Genomic DNA, 16,121 nt, shown 5'->3' with positions numbered 1-16,121 from the left:
AAATGAATAATAGAAACAATAATAAATAAAACAGTTGTCGGCACAAATACTGAGTGACGCTCGCAAAGCCATTAAAAAAAAAAAAAAAAGAGAAAGCGAGGGACAAATAAGGAGTGACGCTTGCAATCTGTCGGTAATATTAGCGAAAAGCCAATATCAAAATCCGTAATTAAGTTCCAAAACCGAGGGCCACAACTAACCCATCTAACTAATTTAGCTCACACATTCTCACCCTGTCTCTCTCTCCCCTATAAAATTTCCTCTCTTTCCCGCGGCTTTCAACGCGGCTTTGCTTTTGGCCTTTCCCCTTCTCTCTCTTTTTTATTTTTTTACTTTAATTTTAACGTTCCAAATTAAAAAAATGAGAATTTTTGGGAGGAAAATTTATAAATAAAAAGAGCGTGATCTGATTGAGTTTTGCGTCTCCTGAAAACAGAAAGGGAGAAAAAAAAAACTCTGCATCATCTCTCGGGCCATCTTCGACTAATTCCAGTCCGTGACCTCCCTCCAAATTCCAAACCCCAAATCCCATTCGCATTTCGAGTTTTCAATCTCACTCGCGCTCTGTGCGGTCAGATCTCGTCGGAGCTCGAATGAGCTCGAGACTGTTCTGCACTCTCTAGCCCGATCATCCGCCGTCGTATTGATGAAGCTGCAAAAGAGAGAGAGCTGCTCTGCTTCTTGCTTTGGAGGAAGATGAAGTTCTACATATCCACGACGGGGATAAAGAGGCTGACGATATCGAGCGCCGGAGCCAGCAAGGCTTCTCCGGCGACTCGGAGGATTTCCGGCCGGACGTTGTTGCCGTTGGTGCTGGTGCTCGCGCTAATTTTGCCCTTTCTTTTCGTCAGAATTGCGTTCATTGTCCTTGAATCTGCCACTGCCTGCTCTTCCACGCTTGGTAACAACACAAACTCTCTCTCTCTCTAGCTTTTTTCTGTTCTTTTTAATTTTCTTAAAGTTTTTAGGTTAAAAGTTAATTAAATATCTATGATATATTGATTTGAGATATTTTTAAAATTATCTGAAAAAGATTTTGGAGTGCTGTGCTTACTAAAAACGCAGCTGTTGGCTATTGTACATTTTTTTGCCTTTTCAAATTCCAATTTTCATAGCCAAGCATAATAATAAGCAAAAAGCTGTTCCGTTCTGAGTTCTGATTGTGAACCAGGCTTTTTTCTTCCAAGTTCTGTATCTCAATAATACTTTGAAAATGTACCTTGAATTCTGTTATATTCTCTATCTTTCAAGAATTATTTCCGACTTTAATTATTTGGGAATTTTGTTGTTTTGTGTTTGGTAATGCAGACTGTATAGGATGGAGGTTTTTCAGTGGAAGCGACGAATCTATGGTAAGTGCTAAATGCTCCCACCACTCTATTTACCAAATACCATTTTCATTTTTCAGCTTATTTTGCACCGAAAAAGAAAAAAAAAACAAAGATTTTTGTCCAACTTTATTTAGAGCATATAGCCCCGGTACCACATATATGGGGAATTACTTCCATATAATTATTTTAAATGATTTTAATTGATTTTATGAAAACCGTATAAGATGTGTGTTTTTTTCAGAATCACTCAAAATTACTGAAAGTAATTATATGAAATAAGCATGTGGGAGACATTTTCGTAAGAGTATATGTATTAGTAAACATGTACGCATTATCTGCTAGATTTTAATAAAAGTTGTTTATATTTGGCTTAATTGTTTCCTAATTGATATATGGTATTTAATGTTAGACGATAGAGTAGGTGATATCATTTTCGTACTAAGAAATTACATAGAATAGCAGTCAATGGATAAGCGCATTTGGGGGTGTGTCGGTATTTGCCTCACCCCCATCAGTTGCTTTCGTGGACACGTGGCCAGTTGTATGCAATCATATTATTCTCGTCCACTTGATCTTAATTAAAAAAAAGGAATAAAAACAAAAAATGCAATAATTGGCCCAAAACATCTATTTCCAAACCAGAACTATTTTGACTGCTTCCACTACATCATCAATCCATAACTTTGAGTGGAACCAACTGTCAAGAGCTTTTTTCTTTTCCAATCCCACGTCAACACGGTTTCGTGGGATCAAACATCGGACGGCTGTGATTTAATCATCTAATGGGTTTTTTTTTACACGTGGGTGATGCATGTAAATGTACCGCAATGAAGCTCAGAGAGGAGTTGACAAGAGCACTGCTGGAAGCCAAGGATGGTAAGGTCGATAATAAGGAGGAAGGGATAGAGTCTTTCAACCAGCTTGTGCAGGAGATGACGTTGAAGCAACAAGATGTCAAAGCCTTCGCTTTCAAAACAAAGGCTATGGTAAACTCTCACTCACTTTCACTACGCTTTATCTTTATCTCTTCATTTATAGCTATTAGCCAGCGGTTAGTTTTGTTTCTTTTTCCATCATCACTTTTGGTATGTACTGGTAGGGATGATAGTGATGCCACCATTTCTATTGTCTAGTGCATCATTTCGGGTTGGCAAAAGTTGGTCTAAAACTTTTAAACTCCACCCACCCAACTGGCTTATCTGTTGGAATTGGTCTTGGGTCTAGTTAACTCTCCAACATCAATCTACCCCCTAATTTAATTTAGTTTGTTTTTATTTTTTTAATTTTGTTATTTCTGGGTATGATTATGTTAAGGAGACTCCTTGCTCGTGTGGTATTGGATTAGTTTTGGAAGCTCACGGGTTAATATGAAGGAAAAGGAGAGTCCAAAACCAGTAAACCAGTTTATAGAAACTACCTGCTTCCAGTTTCAATTCAAAACAATTTCCATTTCTCTTTGGCTGTTTGGTCAAGCAAATAAAAATTTTCTCTAACAATAGCGGGCAGAATACACATTTGTGGTCCTAGTGTAGTTGCCCAAGGTGTCATTTTCTACTGAAAATTGATTGACGATTTGTGCCATCACCATCCATGCCCCTTTTTTCTTCCGTTGCTTCTTGTTTTTATGCAGAATCTTGAAGTTGAGCATCTTTCGCATAGATTGCTTTACTTCCTAGTTCCTCATATGAAACTCCCTTTACTTTAGAGTGTGCAAGCCTTTGGGACCACAACAACTTTGAAAGGTGGCAAAGTGATTCGATAATTGCTGTCTAAATTTTGGCCACAGATTGCTAGCTGCAGTTAGTTGGACAAAAGTGAACAGTTTTCAAGGTCTAAATTTGACATGAAGTAAAATTATGTTGAAGATATAAGATCTGCCTTTTTCGTATTTATTGTAAATTAATCTTCAGAAAGGCCGTTTGAGATAAAAATTGTGATAACTAGCATAATATTTGTAAAAGATCAATGTGGCTTTGTCGAATAACCCAAAGTAATTTGTTGAATCTCTGTCAATATACTGCTTAATTAACTGAAGAATAGTTTGTTACTTAATATGCAGCTATCAAGGATGGAACACAAGGTTCAGTCAGCCAGGCAGCGTGAGTCAATTTACTGGCATTTAGCCTCACATGGTGTGCCCAAGAGCCTACATTGTCTTTGCCTCAAATTAGCTGAAGAATATGCTGTAAACGCGATGGCTAGATCTCGCTTGCCTCCTCCTGAATATGTTTCTCGACTTTCTGATCCCTCCTTTCACCACCTTGTTCTCCTAACTGATAATGTCCTTGCAGCTTCTGTTGTTATCTCTTCTACAGTCGAAAAATCAGCCAACCCTGAAAAATTGATTTTTCACATAGTGACTGACAAGAAAACTTACACTCCAATGCATGCATGGTTTGCAATTCATTCTATTCAATCAGCAGTGGTGGAAGTTAAAGGGTTACACCAGTACGAGTGGTCTCAGGAAGTAAATGTTGCGGTCAAAGAGATGTTAGAGATCCATCGCCTGATTTGGGGACAATATTACAAAAATTTGAAAGAAGAGGACTTCGAGTATGATGGAGAACATAAAAGATTCTTAGAAGCTCTGAGTCCCAGCTGCCTTTCCCTTATGAACCTTCTTCGAATTTATATTCCTGAGGTAATCGCTTTATTGCTTTCACAGATGGAATAGATGACATTGAATATGAATTTGTAATGATATCATCTAATTTTCATGGGCCACACAGCTGTTTCCAGATCTCAACAAGATAGTGTTCTTGGACGATGATATTGTTGTACAACATGACATATCATCTTTGTGGGAACTCGATCTCAATGGCAATGTTGTTGGTGCAGTTGTCAATTCATGGGACGGTGACAACTGTTGCCCAGGAAGAAAATACAAGGATTACTTCAATTTTTCACACCCTATCATATCTTCCAACTTTGATCACAATCGTTGTGCGTGGCTGTATGGCATGAATGTCTACGATCTTGAAGCTTGGAGGCGAGCCAATATAACAAAAACATACCATCATTGGTTAAAACTTGTAAGTATATTCTCGTGTGATCCAGTAATTTCATGATTGGAAACTGCTTGTAACTTAGTGTCACTTATTTTAGGGAGGCTAGTTATAAGATGCTTGAGTCATATTTGTCTAAAGTGATTTGGAATACATAAATCTTCCCTACTGAGGCAACCAAACAAATATTAAAAGAACAGGAAAACAAGATCTGTCTTTCTCATAAAGCATAATAAGCAACTGATACTCATGTATCTTATATGTGTCTCACAGAGCCAGGAATCTGGGTTGACATTGTGGCGTCCAGGAATAATTCCACCTGCCTTAATTGCATTTGAGGGTCATGTGCATCATATTGACCCATTATGGCATGTCGCCGGGTTAGGTTCCCGGTCCCCAGAAGTTCCCAGGGATATATTGGAGGCTGCTTCCGTTATTCATTTCAGTGGCCCAGCAAAGCCGTGGCTTGAGATTGGCTTTCCAGAGGTACGGGGCTTATGGAATAAGCATGTAAATTCTTCAAACAAGTTTGTTAGAAAATGTAGGATCATGGGGTGAAGAGGACGAAGTTCTTTCACTCTCAGATATTCATTTTGGGACAAATCCAGAAGCAGAGTTTGGGGAACAGAGGGAAGAAGAAGGTTTTGGCTTCAGTCTCTGCACACACTCAGCTCAGCTCTGGACACTTCAGATGGTTCGTATTCATGTCCATAATAGACAGTAGACGAACGAAGGTACCATGCGATGCAAATCGATATAGCATAGAATCAGGATTTTCAACCTTTAATGCACATAAAGGGATATAAGCTTCTTCATGGATGTATGTATCTCTCTGACATTATATTGTAAATTTACTCGGGTAAAATTGAAATTGCTTAGCTCAATGATCAAACTTGGTAGTAATTAGTCTATTCATTCTTGTTTATATTCCCTCTACTTTGTGTTTTTTTCTTTTTAGACACAAAAAAAGAGAGAGAACAATTAGTGCTGCCAATGGGATAAATAGTTTAGGTAGGGTAGGGATCTTTGTCACCAAATCCAATCACGGGTGAGGCTAGTTTGTCAACATTGAGAATATGCCTAACTATGTAATTATTAGTTCATAATTTATAATTCTGAAAACATTATACACCACCACAACAATAATGTGTGATTGTTGGGTTTGATCTCAAACAAAACAAAAGCGCTCAATTATTAGCTGATACATATTTTCGCTGCGCCCAAAAAAAAAAAATTCAAGAATAAATTACACAACAAATACCGACCCAAAAATAGAAGTGAAATGACATAACAAATGTTTGAGAATGCAAACTGCTACCCATTCGAATTTGGATGGGTGAGGGTTCATCTCTTGTCACAGCTTTAAATTTTCTTTTTATTGAAACAATGGTCTAAATTATTAGAGTATCTTGCGCAAAAGATTCATAGTTAACTACACATACGTGAACGATTGATGCTAGCATTGTTAATCAGCTATTTTCGCGCACCTGAATAATACTCACAATCAGCTACACGTGTATGATAGGTACTAGTACTACACTACATAAAATGCCATATCCCACATTGAATAAGGATGTGGTAGAGTGGTACCTCTGTCTTGCCTACAATTGCCTAATGGATTATCCCACTGGCATAAAAGCATAATGCTGTTGGGCTGTATTGGCAGCTCACGTGAAGTGTTTTCTATGAAGTCAAAAAACCTATCAGCCGAGCCCTACAGACTCCCCACTCACTTTCTTGTCTCCTAGGCAAACCTTATAAATCCATTTTCCACAAATTAAAGTGAAAACTGGAAAAGCAAATTAAAGCATTATATATATATGAAGCCTAAAAAAATCAGTTAGCCCCGAATGCCTACAAGCATGAACAACAAGAGGCAGAGATAAATGGTAACTTTTAATTGGGGTGAGAAAATCAAATTTAATAGGGTATACTAGTGATTTGCCCCCTGAATTTATACCAAATTTGCGATTTACCTCCTATCTTTTTTTTTTAGATATGAACTTTTTTTTTTGTTGCCAATTTCCCCCATACCGTCTAAATCCGCAACATTTCATCCAATTTGTCATTAAATATGAGGGTAAAATAGTCATTTTGTACTTTAAAAATGTTGAAAAGAATACACGAGTCCCACATCGGAAACTTAATAAAATAGAAAGTTTCATATAATAAATGGTTTCACTCCTAATAACATCGAGGCCTTTTGTATAAAAACCACACCTACTAAACATGTGATTAAGTTGCCAACAATATCGATGTTGCTAGTGGTGGGCCAAGGATCCGTCTCTCTGAAATCTTAACATGGTATCAAAGCAGGTCGGTTGACTGGGCCCGATTAAACCCAAATCAAACAAAAAAACCTCAAATTTAATCAAAATCAAACAAACCCCAAATTATTTTTATTATTATTATTATTATTTTATAAAAACAAGTGACTGATGTGGAATTGATTGCATGTGTGGCCCACTAAAAAGTAGTCCCACGTGAGGAGGAGTGTTGAAGAATACACGAGCCCCACATCGGAAACATAACAAAATAGAAAGTCCCATATAATAAATGGTTCAACTCCTAATAACATCGATGCCTTTTGTATAAAAACCCCACACCTGCTAAACATGTGATTAAGTTGGGGACAATATCGATGTTGCTAGTGGTGGGCTAAAGATCGGTCCCTCTGAAATCTTAACAAAAAATAAATAAAAACTGAAAAATAAAATGAATAATAGAAAACTAAAAATTCTCTCTCTCTCTCTCTCTCTCTCTCTCTCTCTCTCTCTCTCTCTCTCTCTCTCACACACACACACACACACACAGGTGGGTTGAGGGCTGGATTCTATGGGTGGGGGTGGGTCTGTTGCTGCGGCCCGAGATGAGGGGAGGGATAGTCTGGGTCTGGGGGTGGATCTTACCCGGCAAGGACTGGGGCATTGGATGGGTCTACGCTTGGGAGGCAAGGCTGGGGTTTTAGGGTTTAGGGTTGATGGGGTTGCTGGAGGAGTTAGAGTTGGGGGAGGGGGTTGGCGATAAGGTTGTGGGTTAGATTCTATGGGTTGGGGTGGGTATGTTGCCGCCGCCTTTTGGAGGAAGGGAGGGATGAATCTGGATCTAGAGGTAGATCTCACGGGGGCAAGGGTTGGAGCATGGGATGGGTCTACGCCTGGGGGGGCAAGGTTGGGGGATGGGATAGGTCTAGGACTTGTGGGCAAGGGTTGGGGATGGGTCTCAGCTGGGGCTTGGAATGGATCTCGTGTGGGGATGGGTTTCGACTGGGGTTTTAGGGTTTAGGGTTGATGGGGTTGCTGAAGGAGATATAGCTAGGGGAGGGGGGGTTGGCGATTGGGTTGCTAGGGGAGGGGAGTGGCGATAGGTTTGGTTCAGTGTCTTTTTCTTCTTCTTCTTTTTGTTGTTGTTGTTGTTGTTGTTGTTGTCAATTTTCCTGTTTTTTTTTTTCCAAAAAAAATAAAATTTTAAAATGATTTAACTAAAAATTGGATGAAATGTTGAGGATTTAGACGGTAGGGGGGAAATTGGCGAAAAAAAAAGTTTATATCCTTAATTTTCTATAATAAAAAAAATAGAGAGTGAATCAAAAGTTAAGCACAAATTCAAGGGCAAATCACTAGTATACCCAATTTAATAAATTATCTTAGAGTTTGGGTACATGATAGGTAGTTAATGCAGAAAATTCTGATTGAACTGAGTGGTGAGAACATTGAGAAGCTGGTTCTCAAACATGTACATCAAATTACAGTCAATTATCTGATAGATTTATGGAAAACAGATCAAAGGATAGAATGGAACATCAGACGGCATTCCGGCATTTCAACTGCATCCAAAGATCAAATATAAACAGAAACTTATGATCATTATTTGAAAAAAATAAATAAATCTAAGTTTAAGTTAATGGAGTGGAAGATGTAAGACGGAAGAAATAAAAGATCTTACACAAGTTGGAGAGCTGTCTGGTCATGGCGAGAGTAATGGTTATTATTATTATTATTATTCGCCTCCAAGATTACAGGGAGGAAGTTCCTGTCGTATGACTGTGAAGGCATTGACTGATCATAAGAAGTTCCTTGAATCATATTTGTTTGCTGCTGTTGTGCCCTCTCATTTTCAGCTATCTGTATGTACCACGCATGCAACCTTAATTATTAATAAACTAAGCATCTTAAGTAGTCTAATTAATTTTTTAGTGTGGCTTAATTATGTGGTTGAAGAGAGAGAGAGAGAGAGAGAGAGAGAGAGAGAGAGACCTTTGCTCTCAGATAATTGTTATGGTTTTGCAGGTCGATCTCCTGCACAATGTGCACATAATATTAGTTTTTCAGAACAGCAGGATTTGAGTTTCATTTTAAGAATTTGCACAAAAAGAGTCTTGTATTATTGTAGAAATAATATAGTGCAATTTCATGCTAGAGAGTAGGAGAGACAAAAGTTACCCTCTTTTGCATAAATTCGATTTCAGCAAACAGCATTTCGTTCTGGGGACACATTCGAGCGCGTCAGTTGAGATTCTGAGTGTAGATAAAAAGTGAAAAACTTCAACAAATTTCAAATCAAAGTAGGGAAAGTGCACTACCTTTTTGGATCTTATCCTGCTGATCCCTTTCTCCAGTCTTCCTTCTAGGTTCTTGAGTTCCTTGATGTTCAAAGTGCTAAGAGCTTCACCCAGTATATGCCTGGAGACGACATAAATCATTATATCATAATACACTGCAGATATTAGATGAACATATACCTTAATAAAATTATTTGTAGTTTACCTGTTTGAGTTCTGGATTTCGCGAATCTGTCTTCGTAATTTAGATGATTCCTGCTGATAAAACTGAGGCCATGCATGTTGTGATAGCGTTAGAAAAACCCATATATAAAACTAAGTTTGACTAACAACCTGTTAACTGAACTGTTTCAAACATTTTCTTAACATGATTGGCAAGGGGGTTATTCTCTATCAAACCATCCTAAATTAATCATCTAGCTATATAGGAGAAAAGGAAGCTTATTAATTTATATAAAAACTACTAGTTTAGACTGATGCTAGAAAGTTTCTGCCTAATTATGGGTTTGTAACTTTATACTGTTACAAAAAGATATGAGAAGCCAGATTATTAGGGTTTCATTCAAGAAAATATATGAAAATCTCTTGCAAGCATGCTAGAACATATCTTCTTTGGAACATACACCCTTAAAAAAATAAAAATCATTGCCTAAACAGAGTTTACCTGAGTGTTAGCTTCAGAAACAGATCCACCATTCGTAGAATCAGTACATGCTTTTTTGTACCTATCAATCGTTGCTCTAACGCTGCAAAGTGAAAGAAGAAAGAGAACAAGGTAAAACCTTACAATCATTTTGTTTGGTTAAAAAACATTATGCATTTCAACGGAATTGCTTATCCTCAAAGGCACCCTTAATAAAATGAAGGAGAGTTCAAACTAGATATAGAAGGAATGCCACAGAATCCCAATGAACTTCAAGTTAGAATTGTTCAAGCATGTTTGTACAGAATTATGCAATTGTGTAGCAATTAGATGCATAAATTAGTGGCACCTAAGCATTGTTGCCCTACAAAGGGATAAGCTAGACGCCTAGAGGCCAACCATAACACATCATTTTCAGTCAAAGAGAACTGCCGCACACATCCAGAGACACCAAAAACCTATTATTGTCTTGTTCTCTTCTCTCTTTTGTGCAATTATTAGTCTCACCATGCATGATTGCAAATTTGCAGTGTAACAACAAAACAAAACAAAAAACCCCAATAAACCGTGAAGCTTTTGCATATTTTCTCCATGAAACATCATCACATCCTTGTTTTCAAGCAACATAGGAGCCAAAACAAATTTATTGGTTTAAGGAATTCTGAGGCTTGGTCGTGTGTGGAGAGCAATTGTGGACTTTGGTTCTTGAAGATCAAAGATTATTGCTTTTCATGAAGGTATTCTTAACATCCTCATCTGTATTTTAGATGTTATTGGATCTCATAAAAGAATTGAGATTCCAATATGTGTTGTCTTCTTTCCATTAAAACCTTAGCCTAGACACGTACATACATACACACACACACACAAAATCCTGGCCCTAACTAGTTAGCTCTTAGAGCTCATGAAGAGATTAGAAGCCGATCGTAACATATTCCGATGAATAAGTAAACTATACATTTTCTTCTTTTTTATGAGAGTAAATTAACTATACTAAATAGATTGTTCCAAATAATCAAGAACAGTAGATATGGATGCCCTATACACAGTATTGAATATGAACTAAAATGATCTTTTGTTATGGAAGTCAATAAAAAGACAAAGTCTCAGAATTCAGCAAAATAATCAAAGCTCCAAAAACACACACACATCCACCCAGAGACACATACAGTCAGAGACAAAAGCACCATTGGAGAGCATAACAAAAGCACCATACATACGGCGAAAACCACCATATATATATAATAGTTTCCATTTTAGTTGAAACTTTCTCTGCTGCTTTGGATAAAGCAAGCTTAGAGCTGTACCATCAAGGATTTTCAACTTAAACTATGGGAAACAATTTTTTTTTTTCTTGCATAATTTTAAGGAGTTTTGACATATAACGTTGAAGAATAACTTATTTCAACAATATTAATAATGAACCGTATGTGATCATGTCCTACTTTTCATATGCTCTCCTGAGATAAACATGTTTAACTGATATTATATAAAAGAAGTCATTGTTCTTTCATTTCTTGATCTCATATTTTATGAATTCTTATAGAATTGCTGGTTTATTTCTTGGTTTTTTTTAGCATTTCATAAATTGAGTGATTTTTAATGGAATGTAAGAATGATGAATATAGTCAACAAACAAGAGAGTTTTAGTTTTAATTAATTTATGGTTTAGGAGATATGTACTTCTCTCAACTGACACGACCCGAACATGACATAACATGAGTTGATTGTCAATAGTCCAATTTTCAACTTCAACAAACTTACACTAGTTTTCCTTAGGTAGAATTCATCTTGATAATGTACTTCTTTAGAAGTTTATGCACCAAGCATATGCAAACACTTCCATAAATAATATTCCAACATAAATTTCCCAATCATTGGATTTTGGTACATGTTTAGAACTATTAATATCAACTAGCTCTTAATTTAGTAGTATTTCTCTACTCAATGTTGGAAGAGGTGTCAATTTGATACTAACTCTCCCCCTGAATAGATATTTCCTAAATTAATTATACATATTATATCTTTATATAATTCTTCACTAGAAAATACAATATTAAGCATGTGAAATTCGAAATTTGTTAATAAATGTTTATGTATGGTGCACTCCTCTCTCTTTCATGGTCACAAGAACCTTTTTAATATTAGTTATTTTAATAAAATTAATACAAAAACAAAACCAGTATGACCAATTATTTTATTTAGAGAATAATAAAATAAAATTACTATGACACATAGATACATAACATCACATGACAGTATGACCGTCACACTAAAAAATTCCTGATAAAATGTTCACATATTATATAAAACTACCCAAAAATACAATGCATTCTTAAAGGTATTAAAACCTTTTGAGGGGTCATGGTCAGACGTGGCTCCACAACAGTTAATATAGTCCTATAGTTGATGTTATACGACAGAACTGAACCAAAGTAAGTATTTCACTATACTCTTGGAGACTTTGTTACCTTAATTTCGTCGAGCCAGTGATTGGTTGCCTCTGCCATGCTGGCAGAAGATCCCCAAATATGATTGGCTCGCCTCTCACAGCCTCTAATCAACACCACGTGTCAGTAGCCCATTACACAATGGGCAATACCCAGAGGAACAGTCTCATACTCACCTCGATGACCCCAAAACCCCAAAAGACTCTGTAAATATTACCAAGTCTCTGGGTATTAAACAAGTGATTTTTTTTTTATTCAAAGATCTGAAAAGAATTTATTTCCTTTTATGTCTCTGAAATCTCAGAGACAGAGATGTCTGTTTTGGCAGCCATTTTTTTTGCATTTTTCTTCACACTTTATCTTCATCATTCACCAAAAGGGTTTTGCAAGCCCTCCCTCTTATTGGCTCGTACCTCCTCCTCCATTCCTCAGTCATTTCAGACTTTAATTAATTCAAAACCTCTCTCTCTCTCTCTCTCTCTCTCTCTCTCTCTCTCTCTCTCTCTTCACAAGAGTCGCAGTCATTAATAACTTTTCTTGGCTCTGTAAAAACCATAAAACTAATGGGTTTTTTGACACATCAAAATTTGAAGCATGTGTTTAAGACTCTTTTATGATTCTTGAGGAGATTGTTTCCACATAGATGAAAGGCACTCTATGTGTCATGACTTTCATTTCTCTTTCTGTCCATAGATTATAATAATACTGCTGTTTTTTCACCACATCAACTTAAAAGATAAAAAGAAACAAAATGAAGATATTGGATAAATGGTAAGAAGAGAAGATGGATTGAAGAAAAAGAATCACCATGACACAACAGCTTCTTTGTCCGGACTGATCAAGAACAGAAACATCATGTCTGACGTGACCAAAGATTCGTAAGCTGTAACTACACAGCTCACACAAGAAACCCTAGGCACGTGCTTCCCCTATATATCCCAATTCCAAATTTGTTGTATGTACTAAATAAAGGGTAGATTGGTCATAAATAATAACACCCACTGGACTTTGGGTTTTTGAAACCCTAAGCATAAGATCTAGACAAAACTTTAGACTATTAAGCTATGAACCTTTTTTTTCCAGACTTACAGCCAACTGATTGAAGCATGGTTTTGCTGATTTCTAACTATAAAGGTGATGAGATTTAGTTCGGGCAAACTGGTTAAGGTTTGAATAACAGACATTAATTTCAGTTTTTTTCACCCCTAAGCTTCCATTTGATTTTTACTGTTTAGCTAAGCTGACATATTACTTAGGAAAAGTCAAGACATGAAGGGAACTGGCTAATGAGAGCTGGACAGCTTTGTGAGGCAGACGTACTTTTGATGGAGTGATAGATGACATGTGAAGAGAGAGAGAGAGAGAGAGAGAGAGAGAGAGAGAGAGAGAGAGAGAGAGAGAGGACCTGGCTGAGTTTAACAACAATGGAGATACAAGGAAGCTGATCTAACAGACCTGCAACTCTTGGCAACCCTAAGTTTGCTCTCATAATACACTACTACTTCTGTTTCTATCTGTTACCAACAGATCTGCAATCCAGTCAAACAAAGAACTTTCTAGAAAGATAAAAATTTCAGGTTGATAGGTGAAATATACCTCAAAGATCATAAAGGAAAACAAACAGAAAGAAGAAAATAAAGACTGATGAATCTTTTTCTAGGGCCACTTTACTCATCAAGCTTCACCTAACTAGACACAAAATCAGAAAGAACAAGTCAATCTTAACTTCTCATAGAAACTCTCTTCATATTTGCTACAAAAAATCCAAAGAAACAATCTTTGAAAGAGAGCTGTTAGTGAGATTTCAGAACTGAATTTGAGCAACCAAAAAAAATAAACAAGTTATAGTAAAGTAAAGCTATATATATATTGATCATTGAGTGAACTGAAGAAAAGACTTAGAGATCAGATCAAAAGAAGGGGAAGAAGAAGAGACTTATAGAGAGAGGTTGAAGTACTAAAACAAAAATAATTAAAGAAGAGAAAATTTGAGAGCAAACCTGTTGTTAGCATACTCATACAGGCGGCCACGGGTAGAGAAGACAATAAGAGCAACTTCAGCATCACATAGAACAGATAACTCATAGGCTTTCTTAAGCAAACCGTTGCGGCGCTTGCAGAAGGTGACTTGTCGATTTGTAGTGTTTTCGATCCGCTTAATCTCAATCTTGCCTCTTCCAATTTTTCTTTGGGAAGAGCTCTCAGGTGCTTGATTTGGGAACTCCATTGTTGCAAAGATGGAAAAAAAAAAAGGCAAAAACCCCCAAGTTGAATTTTGGTTTTTCTGTTAGCTAGCAAAGAAAAACACCACTGTCCAATTAAAAGGCATGATCAATTGTGACAACCATATTGGTAATAAGTAATAGACAAAGATTAAGCCCACCAATAGCCAATTAGTAAAGGAAACCAAAACAAAGCATATAGCTAGGGATACGCAAAAGAAGAATTACTTGTTGAGTTGAGTGATCTTTTGGTTGAAATGGCAACAGGAAGAGTTGCAGAAGTTGCAAGTGGGTTTGGTTAAGGAGATGGATATTTAAGGACAGAGAAAATAGACCTCCCAACCATCACCCAACGCCCTCTATTATTTGCTTTGTAAGGATAGTCTAGAATACCAAATATGTATCCTTAGCTAGCTTTAGGTTGTTATGTAAGAATTTAGGAGTATAGGAACATATATATAAAGAGGGATGGAGAAGATTGAATTGAAGAGGAGGGTTTGGGGTGTTTTGCTTTCATGCTCCATGAACCGTCCATTTCTTCATGTATGGGGAAAAGGGGAAGGGGTGTGTGTGTGATGTTGATAAAAAGGTCTTTTGGAGAGTGACTTATTATTATGAACAGAGGTTGAATTAATGGGACCCTTTGCTAAGTTGCACTCAAGAGCTTCAATTCTTAAAAAGAAAGAAAGAAAGAAAGAAAGAGGGAGGGCCATGGTCTTTTGAAGAGAAAAAACAAAATGAGAGGACCTCCCATGTTATTTGCTTCTTGGATTTTTGAGTTGGCCTTTTATTCTAGATTTGTTTATGACGTCAACACTGCTGTTAAAAGTTTTCATTTCTCTCTCTCTCTCTCTCTCTCTCTCTCTCTCTCTCTCTCTCTCTCTCTCTCTCTCTCTCTCCTGCATTATTAGAACATATAGTTACTTACAAGGGTAGTAGTGACGTAACAGAAGAAGACTCCCATGTGATGTCCTGTGAAGTGTTCATGACAATCCCTTATTTTTTAGTTCATTTATGGTAAGAATGGAACAGGCCCTTTGATCCATTTGTGTTACCTGAAATTTACATCAATCTGGTATATATATTGAAGCCACAAAATGTAGGTCGTCTTGAGAGAGAGATTATAGTACATGTAATAAGAATCCATGGTTACCCAAAATTAAAAATATTATTTGTTCATGATTGAAGGAAACTGTTAAGCAGCACCAGGAATGTCTATTATATAACTGCAGTTTTTATTCAAAGTAAGTTTCTTAAACAGGGTTTTGCTCAGGAGCATCTCTCCACACATGTTTTTGTCCAACATTCAGTTATTTTCTCCCAATTTTATTTTACCAAATACATATGTTCATCTCTCCTTCATATTTTTATCTCGTATGCCACTTCAAATTCATATCATAATGTATATAACAACTATTGGGTCTCCTGAGGTTAAACTCGTGAGTTGATTAATACTCGAATTTGTTTCGTCTGTCAAATAAACATATGCATTTGACATGTTTGACATGGCCGGCAAGACTATATATCCATCTCTATGGTGCCGAATTTCGTAGGATATCATGTCATGTATCCCAAAGGACCTTAGCCCTAGCTGCCTACCTAGCTAGCTCCTTTGATATGACCGTGGACCTGATCAGTAGGCATTCTATATGCTAACAGACATACATGTATGAATATATCAGATGTTTCCTCCGAGCATTAATATACAGCCACCATCCTATCCTAATGGTATTTCAGCTAGCCCACCAAAGAAGTGAAATGTCATGACTTAAATATCATGATTTGATGAACCATATCTAAATAAATCTTTGAAAAATACTTGCCTCCTTTCTTGAAAGTAGGAACTCTTACTTTTTTGCTAAGTTTGACATGTGTGCGTTGATATTCTTCTTTTTATGTTTTTTATGAA

The 16,121-nt window shown here is 36.8% G+C and overlaps 2 protein-coding genes across 4 annotated transcripts; one reads left to right on the top strand and one right to left on the bottom strand.

Annotated features, from left to right (window-relative positions):
* The first annotated feature begins 282 nt into the window (after window positions 1-282).
* On the top strand, window positions 283-5,247 carry LOC117622092 (probable galacturonosyltransferase 15). Its single transcript, XM_034352630.1, has 6 exons — window positions 283-901; window positions 1,309-1,352; window positions 2,165-2,317; window positions 3,391-3,972; window positions 4,061-4,363; window positions 4,610-5,247. Exons 1-6 carry the CDS (start codon window positions 697-699, stop codon window positions 4,892-4,894), a joined length of 1,572 nt encoding a protein of 523 aa, XP_034208521.1. The 5' UTR covers window positions 283-696; the 3' UTR covers window positions 4,895-5,247.
* Window positions 5,248-7,929: 2,682 nt separating this feature from the next.
* Window positions 7,930-14,869, bottom strand: LOC117620547 (agamous-like MADS-box protein MADS1). 3 transcript variants are annotated; one of them, XM_034350641.1, is made up of 9 exons: window positions 14,441-14,869; window positions 13,991-14,281; window positions 9,562-9,643; window positions 9,103-9,164; window positions 8,919-9,018; window positions 8,779-8,820; window positions 8,593-8,634; window positions 8,282-8,460; window positions 7,930-8,162 (listed from the first exon to the last, which is right to left on the bottom strand). In XM_034350641.1, the coding sequence occupies exons 2-9, from the start codon at window positions 14,215-14,217 to the stop codon at window positions 8,159-8,161; spliced, it is 738 nt and encodes a 245-aa protein (XP_034206532.1). In that variant the 5' UTR covers window positions 14,218-14,281; window positions 14,441-14,869; the 3' UTR covers window positions 7,930-8,158. The 3 variants fall into 3 exon arrangements, with proteins under 3 accessions (XP_034206532.1, XP_034206534.1, XP_034206533.1); XM_034350643.1 differs by having other exon boundaries at window positions 13,991-14,274; window positions 14,441-14,798; XM_034350642.1 differs by having other exon boundaries at window positions 13,991-14,798.
* Between the last annotated feature and the right edge of the window lie 1,252 nt (window positions 14,870-16,121).

The sequence above is a fragment of the Prunus dulcis genome, chromosome 3 (assembly GCF_902201215.1).
Source record: "Prunus dulcis chromosome 3, ALMONDv2, whole genome shotgun sequence".
NCBI classification, from domain to species: Eukaryota; Viridiplantae; Streptophyta; class Magnoliopsida; order Rosales; family Rosaceae; genus Prunus; species Prunus dulcis.
This window is presented reverse-complemented; position numbering and strand designations above follow the sequence as displayed.